The sequence below is a fragment of the Poeciliopsis prolifica genome, unplaced genomic scaffold, assembly GCF_027474105.1.
Source record: "Poeciliopsis prolifica strain line A6 unplaced genomic scaffold, Auburn_PproV2 SCAFFOLD019, whole genome shotgun sequence".
NCBI lineage: Eukaryota > Metazoa > Chordata > Actinopteri > Cyprinodontiformes > Poeciliidae > Poeciliopsis > Poeciliopsis prolifica.
This window is the reverse complement of record NW_026562394.1, coordinates 8199741-8212043: the sequence shown is the minus strand read 5'-3', so window position 1 is coordinate 8212043 and position 12303 is coordinate 8199741. Positions and strand designations below refer to the sequence as shown.

Below are 12303 nucleotides of genomic sequence, written 5' to 3'. Positions count from 1 at the left end.
AGGGACTTGCTTTGGTCTCTGCAATTTAATAGAGACTCATCATTTCTTTATTCCTCTTCATTAAGGGTCATTTTTATCAACAGGCGACCTGAGTTGATTTTAAATATCGTTCATTACTTTTGCTATTAAACTAAAGAATGCAATGTTCACTTTGTGACCAGTCAATAAGGTAGATGTTGAAATCCGAAAATTTTCACATTATCGCCTCTGAATGACAGTCAACAAGTCAGATACATGAATAGTAAAGTGCTATGTTAATGCATAACTGGGGATGTTTTCAAAATCAGAATTGGCCTGAAGGAAAACTAGAAATTACACCCAACAATAAAGATCTGATCAGTGCTTCTCTGGTTCTGGGATCATTTCTGACATTTCTCCAAGATCCCAGAAGTAAAAATAGGTTTATGTAGAAGTGTTTCACTATTTACAACTAATAAATTCTGTGAATGAGTTTCAAGCTGCTTAAAGAAGACTCACTGAAAGGGTTTCTAGTAATTGTAAGCACAATCTCTAAATTATTTTAGCTCTTGTCTAGAATGACATAAAAATAATCACAGCTTAGCTTGAAAGGCAAACACAACTCTTATCCAGTTTAATTGTTGCATTGGCCAAAATGCATAAAAATCCCACAGTTACAGACAGGCATGTAAAAAGCATAAAAATGCCAAGGATTGTCCTATTTTTATAAAAATTTGACCTGTCAATACAATTTTAAGTCAGTTCCTTTTTTAAGCCCATTTTTTGTACAATAATAAAATGAAACATTCAAATATTTTTTCTGGCTTTCCAACTATAAACAGTTATTAAATAATCACTGCCAACATTAATGAAGTGGAAGATTCTGTGTGTATTTCAAAAGTAATGTAAACTATTTTCCACACTCTTAGACTTCCTTACAGCCGGTTACAAAATTTGCCAGTTTCAAATTGTCAAACAATTGAGTGCATCTCTTAAAAAAAAAAAAAAAACTCTACTGTGAAACATATTTTCTATTGATTAACATTCTTTGAGCAGAAAACTAAGGATATAAATTTGGTAAACAGATAAATAGCAAAAATGACCTATTCTCCCATAAAATCAAAATGGTAACATTATCATGCATGACTTTGAATTCAAATGTAAACATATGTGAATAATAGTAAAACAAGACTTGTCTCTTTTCTTTTTTTTATTCATTTTCTCAAAATACATTTCCAGATGCATGTTTTTGAAACTATTTGTAATCCCTTCGTTCTGGTCCAAGTGTATCTGAAGGAAAATTTTTTCAGAGTGAGATTCAGATGTTTTTCTATTATAAAATAATCATGTTAAACTGTTTGTATAAAATAAAAGCGTAAATGTCCTTTACTGACGCATATTAAAGTGAGGTTCGAGTACCTACGAATGTAAATTTATGACAGAAGCTTTTTGATCAGACGCGCTCCGTTCCTTTTTTCTCCCCCTCACCACTGTATAAACAAGAGCTTACATAATATTCGGCTCTCTGAGGTTATTCACCTAAATCATGTTAGGTTTATATCTCATGGTGCCCGAACACTGATTATATCCGCTTCGAACCTATCATTTCAGAAAAACAGTTGCTCTTTTTGCAGAGAACAACGTGAGGATTACAGAATATGACATATTTATAAACATCCAATACAGCAGAACAGAAACGGGTCAGCATGAGATTCTCACTGTATCATAACCTTGAGAGGAAAGTACAACAGTTTTACTTACGGAAACACTTTAACAACACTGTGTAACATAATCTAATTTCTTTTACAGTCATTTTTTTATTTAAAAGAGAATTGACTTAGTAAGAATGACTTATTTAATTTTTATATCATGACTGTGTTTTTTATAATACTAAAAATACAGCTCAGTGTGTCCTTTTAACTAAGAAAAAAATCTGCATTTTTTTTTTTTCCAGCCAGCTCATCAGCACTGCACAGGATGGAGATTGTGTCTATCACAGGGCAACACAAATAGACAACAAAAAACACAAACACATGCTCATAAATAGGGAAAATTTTGATCAATTAAACAGAAAGTCATGATTTTGGACGGTGAGAGAAAGCCGGAGTTCCCAGACAGAACCCGTGCCTGCATGGAGAAGACATACAAACTCCATGTAACTTTCACTTTGACAACTTCTCCAAAGTGCGCCTCTATGCAACCAGAGAAAATACCATCACTCTATCATTTTCTCTGCCATCTCATGAAAAGAACATTGGGGGGTTTTGTAGTCTTTAAAAACTTAGCATACTTGAGTACTGGTAACCAACCTATGCCTATTTCAGACTTATTTTAACTTAAAATAGCAGTTCATTATGTCATAAAAAGCTGGAAAAATGTGCTTATTACTGAGAATCAAAATGTTGCGGTAATCTTACACCGAAAATACAAGCAAGCGCATAGCATCTTGTTGCACCAACTTAAACTTGCCTAATCAGTGTGTACAGTATGAAGTGTTACAAGCTTATTAGGAATCCCTTGAGGATTGACTGGGGTAAGTATGTCTGACCAAATACAAGATGGGAAATTTGCCAGTGATCTCTGCTACCCTGTCATCCCCGATGTGACAGAATGTGCAAACACCTAAGCCAGGAATGGAAAAATTACAGAATGTAGCTGTTCTTTCTGCAGGAGACTCGTTTTCAGGCGCCAGTGGATTTACTGCAGCCTTTTGCCATTCGCCTCTAAACCATCTGGTCTTTTATCCAAAAGATAAACCTGAGATACCCTCACCTAACTGTATAGGCAAATCACAGATTAGGTTCTGAAAAGTCAAAATCACTTATCAGCTTCAAGTGAAACAGTACCCTACACACAGGAAGACTGTTTGTATAAAATAAAAGAGTAAAGCAATGAATAGGCCTCTCTTTCTGCACGTGGCAGAGCATCTTAGATCCTGTTATTGGGTCACGGCCTTGGCTGCACTAGCACAGTTTTACTCAGAGTATTAGTCAGTTTGTTCTAAAATTAGATGCTGATTGCCGATCCTTGACCAGTACAAATATTTCCTTCAGCTGCACCTCCAGCTGTGGAATCATATCAGGGTTATCAGGGTTTTTTAAGCAATAAAATATCCTTAATGAAACATGCAAGTCTCTACACTTTGGCTAATTAATGAGGACAGTCTTACTGCCAGTGTGTCTCAGTCATGTTGGAGGCTCAAGGGATTCCCCTGGATTATTCTTTGATTGTAGTTGGACCACTTGGAAAGAGGTTCAGATCTAATCCCACCCCCCAGCCCCTCTTGCAGAGTTCGGTTTCACTGCTCGGTCTTGTCGCTACATCGACTGACTATACATTTTGCTGCTTTTTGTCGCTAGGTTTTAGGAGAGCCCCCGTGTGTGGCATTAGATGAAGCTCCATCCAGGTGTGAGAAGACTCCGGCAGAGGCGGGGGAGTCGTGGCTGCAAGTGACGCCCCCACCGGGCCTTAGCCCGACCTCCTCCCACCAGGAGGAGCCCACAGAGGAGCAGCGACTACAGTTTCTGGTAAGATCAGTTTGTTTTAGTTCTCATCAGCAAAAACATCAACCTTTCTAAATAAAGGTTGAGATGCATTACAGCTGACAAATTCCATTTTGGTCATTTAGATTTTGTGTTTTTCCTGTGCAAGTTTAAAGTTACAATATGTTATTTTTCACAAAAAATATGTATTTTACATATTTGTTAAAATTATTACTGTCATGATAGTATCACAAGATAATCTATGGGGAAAAAATCAAGCTCCTCTGCCTTCTACCTATGGAGCTGCTGTCATTTTAATGAATACACCACTCCTGGTCAGAAACAACCAATCACAGCAAAGCGTAGGGTCATACCGCTGTCAATCACTCTTGTGTATACACCATTCACATCCTCTTGCTTGTTCTCCGCTATCCTTCAGCTAGTACACTACAATGAAGCCTGCCACAAATGCTAGTTAGCAGGGCCACCGATAACTACCGGATAATGAGTTTCCTAAGTTGTTTCTAGCCGTTACCAAATTGAGCAGCGCTTATGCGAGGGTAATTAACAGTGCCAAGACCTTCCTCCTGGCTCTGATTGGCTGTTTTTAACAACCGTGAATTTTGCTTAGATTGCAATAGTAGCACTGGGAGAAGGTGGAGAAGTTCGATCTTTTCACATATTGTCTGTCTCATACTATGCTGTCATGACATGCTAACACATATGTAAACAATATATTTTTGTAAAAGTTACATACTGCAGCAGAAGTGCTTTGGGAATATGAATGAATGTGGCCAGGTTTAAAGAGCATGTTCCAGAAATCTCATCTCTGCTCTACTTTACCTCCAATTTTAATTTAGCCTTGCTTGTTTTACATAACTTTTGTCACAAATAGATTAGCATTCAACAAACTGCACTAAGTACAAATCTAATGACTTCCTCAACATGGTTAAATGCTTAAGTTATTGCAGCAGCAGATAGAAGTTTAGTGATTCAAAAGGTTGCTAAATACATTGGTACAACAAACTTTTATACATTATATTTGGATTTATTGTGATAGTAGTATGTAACTGTGAGGTGGGAGGAAGAAATGTTCTTTTCAACATGTTTTGCCAATATATTTTAGAACCAATTGTCGCTGCAATTAATAAAGCTTTTGGGGCATTTCCTTTACATCTGGAGAATGACTATTTTGTGCATTCTTTTTAACAAAGCATTTTAGGTACAGACAGATTTTGAAATCCTAAGACAGATCGTCAATTTAGGTTTGGACTTAAGAAAAATCGCTCTATCACATGAATGTGGTCAGATAAAAACCTTTTCACTGTAGCTGTAAGTAGTTGTCCTGCTGGATGTTGAAATCTTGTATTCAGTTCTCTCCATCTTCTGTCAACTCTGAACAGCTTCCTTCTCCCTGCAGAATAACGCTGCCACTATCTTGCTTCGCCATGGGATGATATACTCAGCGTTTAGTGCAGTGATTTTCACCGTATTTAGTGGAAGATAGATTAGATTCGATTTTTGTGTCGTCTGACCAGAGCACATTCATTCACATGTTTGTCACCCTATTTTTTTTTCATCAACAGCTTTTCCTCTTGCCTCTCTGAGTGAACAGTTTTTTTTTAATTTCCATCTGATCTGCGGTGCTGGTCTTTGATAGCCTCATAATTTTCTATCTTTTCACTTTTAGTCATCTTGTACTTGACTTTTTCAGTGATGAAACAGTGAGTTTATAATTAATTATAATTAATTCATAATATCTGTTTTTACAACTGAAATTAAAGCAATTTCCAATCTTCTATTCATAATGTAGTCTAAACATATGATTTTATGACTATTATAAATAATATTTATCACAGGAGGTCATTAAAATTTTTTCTGTCTTGATTTTGTGGTTTTAGCAAGACATTGTAACCTGGAAAGCCTTATTAATACTTTTGCAATACTTTCACTTTTCAATAGAATCTGCGGTAAAATATAAACGTTCTCCTAATTTCAAATCCCTTTTCATTCCACTTTCCATTTCCTGTGAATCTAAGTCCTATATCAGAGTCGCTACTGAATGTCACTAATGGAAAGAGTACAGTCAGGTTTGCTATGTAATTGCTGTGTGAAATATTTAATAGAAATATTTTCTCTTAAAATGGAAAATCAAGGATGTTGGATTAATTATTCATCTTTTATCAACCATGTTTTTGCTTTTAATCTAATAGTAAATACAAGCACAGCCGTCCAGTGGCTTTAACTGAAAATCAGGTTTGAGTACGGACATTAAGCAACGATGAGCCGTTTTCTGTTCTTGTTGCTGAAAAGACGCAATATAAATCTAGCTGGGCAAATTGGAAAGAGCATTTTTATGTTTTAAATAAAACAAGATGCTGTACAAGATCCCTCTTCTACATAATGCAGACTACGTTTGCTTGTTAAAACTTTTTTTGTTATAATTTTTTGGTCACGTCTGGTTTGGGTTGTTTAAAGATCATGTGCAGTTGCAATGGCTGTAGAGGTGCAGTAATCAAGGTTCTGTTTGCCAGCGCTAATTTCCAGTATTCTTTAAGGGATTTATTTTTTTTAACATGCACACTCACTTTAATTCTTAAATGAAATGTGTAAAAAGACTGATTGTGAAAGACGTACCCCCATAGAATGACGTGTTTGCCATTTGTATTTGTCTGAATTTGAGAGAAAATGAAGGGATTACAATATTATCCCTTTAAATTCAACATTCCACAAACATATGTCACAAACCTTGATTTGCTCTTTTTTTTTTTAAACCAAACTAAATAATCTACACGCATGCTGTTTGTTGATCTGTTCATAGACTGAAGAAGGTGGATGGTTACTTTTATTGTAACAATCATGTTCTTAGTTTCCAGGTATTGAACTTGAGCTTTTAAATGGCTTCCTATTAAGTAATGGAATGATTAAAATCACAGAAGTCTGTGACACCAGACACTTCCTCTGACCTCATGCTTTAGTTTTTAATACCAAAACCGCTCAGACTATTCAAAAGCTTTTCTTTGCCCTTTGTGGTGAGTGAATTTGCATGTCACACAGTCTCTATGAGAGGTTTTGCTGTAAAATAAAATTTTGCTGTTTTGTATTATATTTTTATTGTTTTATGAAAAAACAAAATGATTACTGGATTGACATTTTAAAATGACGTTAGCATATTTTATAATACTTATTGGTAGTATAAATCTTTACTATGACATGAGATTAGATTTTAAAATCCAGCTTCTTCTGCTGCAAAGGCTGGAAGCTCAAATAGATAAAAATGGGCAACTTTAGTTTACTCTGCTCAGCCTTCCTATTAATTTCTCAACGTTATGCTCTCTCTTTGAAGAGCATGTGTACTGTATAAAATACAGTTCCAAACGGCTTCCTCAGTTTCCAACTTCAATACCGAAAGTAGCTAACTTTGATCTGTCTTCCATTCAGTAACAGCATCCGCACTGAAGAGTGTTTTAGCGTCTGGGTTTGCTGTGTTCTGACTGGAAAAAAGATCAAGTTTGAGCAGCTTTGATCGCCGGCCACAGCTGAACATCAGGCAGCTGCTCAGAAACTTTTGCTGGTGGTGACAATTCCTGTAAACCAGTGTGTGCGGGCATCCTTTAAAGTCTTGACTTTCTGTATCTAATATTAAGGTCTTAAAATGTCTTAATTTAATTTGAAAATAATAATAATTCAGTTGGCATTAAACAAGTTAATCATAGGTCTTAAATTTTTCCCGCAAGACTCTTCTTTCAGTCAGAAGTTTGACATCTTAATTGCGTTCTGTGATTCAAGGTGATTGAGGCTGCAGCTAACATACCCTTGCTAGCTAGCATGATTGCCAACCATACAGTTGTAGATGCATTCTGTGCCAAAAGCTTGTCTCTATGGGTGATAAGTCTGCAGAGAGCCTAGCAAAATATCTGATTTTCCTTTATACATTTCTGTCATGATGCAGATCTTCAATTTCATTCACAGCAGTCTTTAAAAAGTCTGGAAAAGACTTAAATTTGAAACATGTGGAAACCATGTTAACCCAGTTGACAGCCATTGGACTAGTTAAAGGAAGAGCAGAAAACTGGCGTATGCTTTAAGGATAGCTGCTCTATATACAACAGGACATCCTGACTCGGTACACATCATTCTTGTCCTCAGCGCTGCGACTGACACACAATCAACCAAATCGGACCACAGATTGCGTTTTAATTATCTTTATTGTCTTGCCGTGTCATCGCTAGTGACAGTACAATATCTCTTCCAGTCAGCTGCTTGTGGTCAGCAATTAGCCAGTGTGCTCTGTAGCTTCCCCCCCATGCAGTCGATAGGTAATGCTTCATTCAGACCCTGTGGCCGTGCTGAAATAAGCTGATTTCTGCTCTGCTTCTCCTGCATGTAAGCTGCATTTAGAATAATTAGAGGATGGTAAGCTTTGTAATGCCTCTGCAGTGTTGTATCAGAGGTCGACAAGGAAAGTAAAGTCGGTGTATTCTGTTTTGCATCAAATTATGACAGTATGAACGTGCGCTCTAAAAGTATTCTTCATATCCCTCATCCGTTTTCTCACCCTGTCAGCTTTCAACCACTGTTTAATCTGTTTTATTGCGATTGTTTGGCAGACCGACACAGACGTTGAATCATTTAAAGTGGTAGAAAAGTGAACTGAGAGTTTTATTTCATAAAATAAAAAATCTAAAAGTTTATCATGTTGTTTTTCTTCAGCAGGGAGAGGGAAGCTGGTCAGATTACGGAAGAATAAAGGAACTGAATGATAAAAGAAAACTTGTCAGAGGGAGCACAATTTTATAGCAATATTTTGCTACACTATTGTGATAACAATAAAAATTGTGATTTGCAAAAAGAACTATCACTTTTTTTTAGGTAACTGGGTGGCTCTGACTCTATATCACAGTATTCCTAATGCCACAAACAATACTACTGTTCTTGAAAAGTATTCCCACTTGAAAGGGGGATTTGTACTGATCTTTTTATTTTTTTAAATTTACAGATATCTGTCAATGGGTTTGTGGAACAAACAGTAGAGAAAATAGTAAAAATATGTTTGTTTGTTTTTTTGACTTTTTTTTTAATAATTCAACATCAGTAACTGCCATTTATCAAGACGGCAATAAATTTAAAATTCTTGCGATCATTAAAAAATAAGTTTGTAATAAATTATAAATGATAATGCCCACATCTAGTGGCAGGGTGGCCCAATCAAATCCATGCCTAAATCTAATGTTTAATGTGTGGTAACATTTTAAAATTAATGCTTTTGCACTCTGCCTGGACTTTTGTAAAGGAAAATTTAAGTCTCAACAAGTTGCTGCTATAAGAGAAAGATGATTCAACAGTGTATTGGTCCAGGGGAGAATGCATGCCACACTTTTAAGATTTTAATTTCTAAACAAATAAATAAATAAAACTATAATTTTTCTTTCCACTTCACACATATTGGCCACTATATGTTGGTCTAACATATCATTTCTTGTTCTGAAGTGACAAAATGCAAAGAACATTACTTTTTCAAGACACTTGTTTGTTAATAATTTATTTTATATTTTATTTGCATTATATGTTATATTTCTTTTTTTATATCACACATGTCAGAGATTATTTTGGACTGATTATCCATAACTGTCATAATTTTTGGTCCAGGAACGGGAGCTGAGCAGGAAGAGAAAAGAATGTGAAAATCTTGAGCATGAAGTAAAGAAGCGACAGAAGAGATGTCTGGATTTAGTAAGAAAACATCCTTCGGTTCTCCCGTGAGCTGCTGTTTTACATTTTAAAGACAAGGGGAGTCTGAAGACTGGTCTTGTGTGTCCAACAGGAGAACCAGCTTGAGGATGAGCGAGGCAAAAATGAGCAACTAAAGGAGGAGGCAGAACTCCTCAGGAGGAAGGCGCAGCTGCTCGACCAGGTCGGTGTTCAACCAGTTCTGTCCCAGTCGGGTTGATGCAAGGAACTCACTGGGAACAAGTCGGTTAACTCGTTGCTGTCTCTTAGACTCGGGCTGAGAATGAGGAGCTGAGGGAAGATCTCTCTGAAGTGACCGCTCAACACAATTCAGTTCTCGAAGAGAACCAGAGACTCCGTGCCAAACTGGAGAACCTAGAGCAGGTCCTAAAGGTATCCCATTGCACGTCTTACACCTCTTCACTGCAAACACACAAAATCTTACCAGTATTTTTGGTCTAGTTTCTTGTGCAATTGTCTTATTTGAAATGAGGTAAAACTGACTTTAAAGTGCCTTTTGAGCAAGATATCAGAGCTTATTTAAGGTCAATAATTTCTTAATAGTAATTTAAACTGTACTAGTTCCACTGGCAAATGATTTCACTTATAACAAGAGAAAAATGCCATTTTATAAGTCAAATAATCCAGAAATGTTATACAAACAATTTGAAAATGGAACTAGTACTTTTTTAAAATCTCAAGGAATTATTGACTTAAAATAAACTCCTTTATCTTGCTGAAAAAGTTACTTATATCTTACTCCACTTATCTCAAGTGGAATAAGATATTTGCATTAGAGACTAGACCAAAAATACTCTGTAAGATTTTGTGTTTTTGCAGTGTCGTATGATTTCAGCTTGAATCTTAACCACGACAATTTAAATGTTTGAAGTGGATTTGTTTATTATTGTTGCTGTTGTGTTGTTTTTTTTCCCCCTTAAAGCACATGCGAGAGGTCGCCGAGCGAAGGCAGCAGCTGGAATTGGAACATGAGCAGGCACTGGCTATCCTTAAGTTCAAACAGGATGAGATCAAAAGGTTACAGAGGGTAAGAAACACACCGTCATGAACACTGCATATTCCCAAAAAATGTCTCTTGATAAAAGTTGTTTCATAAGAAAATGGGGTGTTTTGTCCAGCAGGAGGCAACCTTAGGGCATATAAAAACTTTTTAATCTACCTAGTCTACTGTGCTGCAAATTATACATTTTTTTAACATATTAACAGCCAACTTTTATATTTTTTTTCTTATTAGGCTCAGTTATTTGCCAAGAGGGAACATGAAGGAGTTGTTCAGATGCTGGAGGTGAGTTTGTTTAACGCCACTGTGATTCCTACACATATGTATGTAACCAAATAAGCACATTTATTTTACACCAAGCAGCACTTCTATTGCCACTGCAAACACGTGAGGTGCTTATGAGAAGTTAGGTATTTATAAAAACGATAAAAACAAAGGCAGTGAAACAATGTAAAAGAGCTGAGCTCACGGTTTTACAAGAGATCTCCTCTTGAATTCTCCTTTGGATTTGAATTGAACAGATGGCTTCTCTGTCGTTTAGTGACTTTCTTACTCGCTCTGAGCTTCACTGCAATACAGTTTGTGTAAAAATAACTCAAGCCAGCCGTTAGGCAGTTAGAAACTCAGTCTGATTGGCTGCTAATTTTGAATTTAAAAAAGAAAAATCATTGAGTCCTTGTTGTATCGCGATGTGACTCGCTGAAAGGCAAAATGTCATCATCGTCTAAATTTGAGCAACGTACACGTTTGTCATCAGAGCTGCTCATTTTGCTGAGAGTTTGTTCCTTAAAGAAAGTGTGTGTTTTATTTTAGGACTTGACTCAGCTCGTGTTCCAGAGGGAGCTGGTAGGGTATAATTGCTCCTCGCTCCCTTCCTTCCTTCTCGGCTCCTCTCACTTTCTCTCGCTGTCGTTTTTTTTTTTTTCTTCTTTTTTTAAAACCCAAGACAATCATAGGAGAAAGTCTCTGTCCCCTGCAGAGAGCGCAGGCTTTGTCACGAACTCAAAACGCGGCCATTCCCAGTCTGCTAAAGATGTGTTTTGGAGAAAATACCGATCTGGAATGTGTTCATTCGAATGCCAGATGTCGGCTGCTGAGGGCCACGAGACATTCTAGTGATTCTGGCTTCCAACAACATGGATTCAAGCTTCTGCTTTTTCTACCTGACTAAAATATATTTTGTTCCTTCCAGTATCCCCCTTTTTTTTTTCTCACGCATGTGTTTTGTGTTTGTAAACCTCTGTTTGTCCTTTGCTTCCTTTTTTTGCTAACCAGAGTACGCTGGACTGCATGCAGGTACTTCCTGACCTCCTCAGACCAATGATCCGCAAACCCTAACCTCCCACGTCGCTCACTGAGTTGGGAAAACACGCCTCAGCTGCTTTTAGTTTAACCCCCTCACAATACTGCACACCGTCCTACCGCCTTTTGTGTTCAACAGTGTCGAGTAACTAAACTCTTGTTCAAATCAGGCCAATCACCTGAGGTCAAAAACATATCTGTGACAGTTTCCCAGAACATTTACCGTGTTTGGTTCATCTTTCCTACATGTGGACAACAAAACAGATTGTTGTTTGTCATCATTTTCGCTCGGGGCTTAAAAGATGATTTGTGCCCGGGCTTTAGGTAACCACTGATATGTGTAGGTGAGAGCTAACAGGAAATGTTGTTCAGACAGTTTCAGCCTGCAGCTTTTGTCAGACCAAGCCCGCTTGAAAACTCCCACCACAGCCGGAAGTGAAATCAGCCGCATATAGAAACTTGAGCTGAGCTGTGAAACCCCTTCTACCTCCCTACCCCCCAAACCCTCCTTGCAAAGCTATAGCAAACCTGTTTAAGTGGGTGTGAGACAGAAGCAACATGTCTCGCTTTCTGCTCTCTCGAAGATTCCCTTATATTTTCTATCATAACCGTCCCATTCTTCTTATTTACCCGTTTTTTTCCCCATTAATTCTTAAAATGTTTGTCATGTCTCGTGTGTGTTTGTGACTTGGAGTGTGTGTTTTTTTATTTTTTATTTTGAAGTTATTTGTCTAGTCACCAAAACTTCTGTAGGTTTTGTGAGTTTGTTTAGGCCTGTTACAAAAACAAATTTTGCAGGAGGATAAATCT

The 12303-nt window shown here is 37.0% G+C and overlaps 1 protein-coding gene across 3 annotated transcripts in view; it reads left to right on the top strand.

Moving 5' to 3' along the window:
* Positions 1–12303, top strand: part of LOC129368436 (peripheral-type benzodiazepine receptor-associated protein 1) — a 59700-nt gene that overhangs the window by 21410 nt on the left and 25987 nt on the right. For all 3 annotated transcript variants that reach the window (XM_055043403.1, XM_055043402.1, XM_055043401.1), the window contains exons 7-13: positions 3318–3485; positions 9090–9173; positions 9265–9354; positions 9441–9563; positions 10114–10218; positions 10426–10476; positions 11005–11037. In XM_055043403.1, the coding sequence (XP_054899378.1) occupies positions 3318–3485; positions 9090–9173; positions 9265–9354; positions 9441–9563; positions 10114–10218; positions 10426–10476; positions 11005–11037 (654 nt within the window). The remainder of the gene's footprint in view (positions 1–3317; positions 3486–9089; positions 9174–9264; positions 9355–9440; positions 9564–10113; positions 10219–10425; positions 10477–11004; positions 11038–12303) is intronic.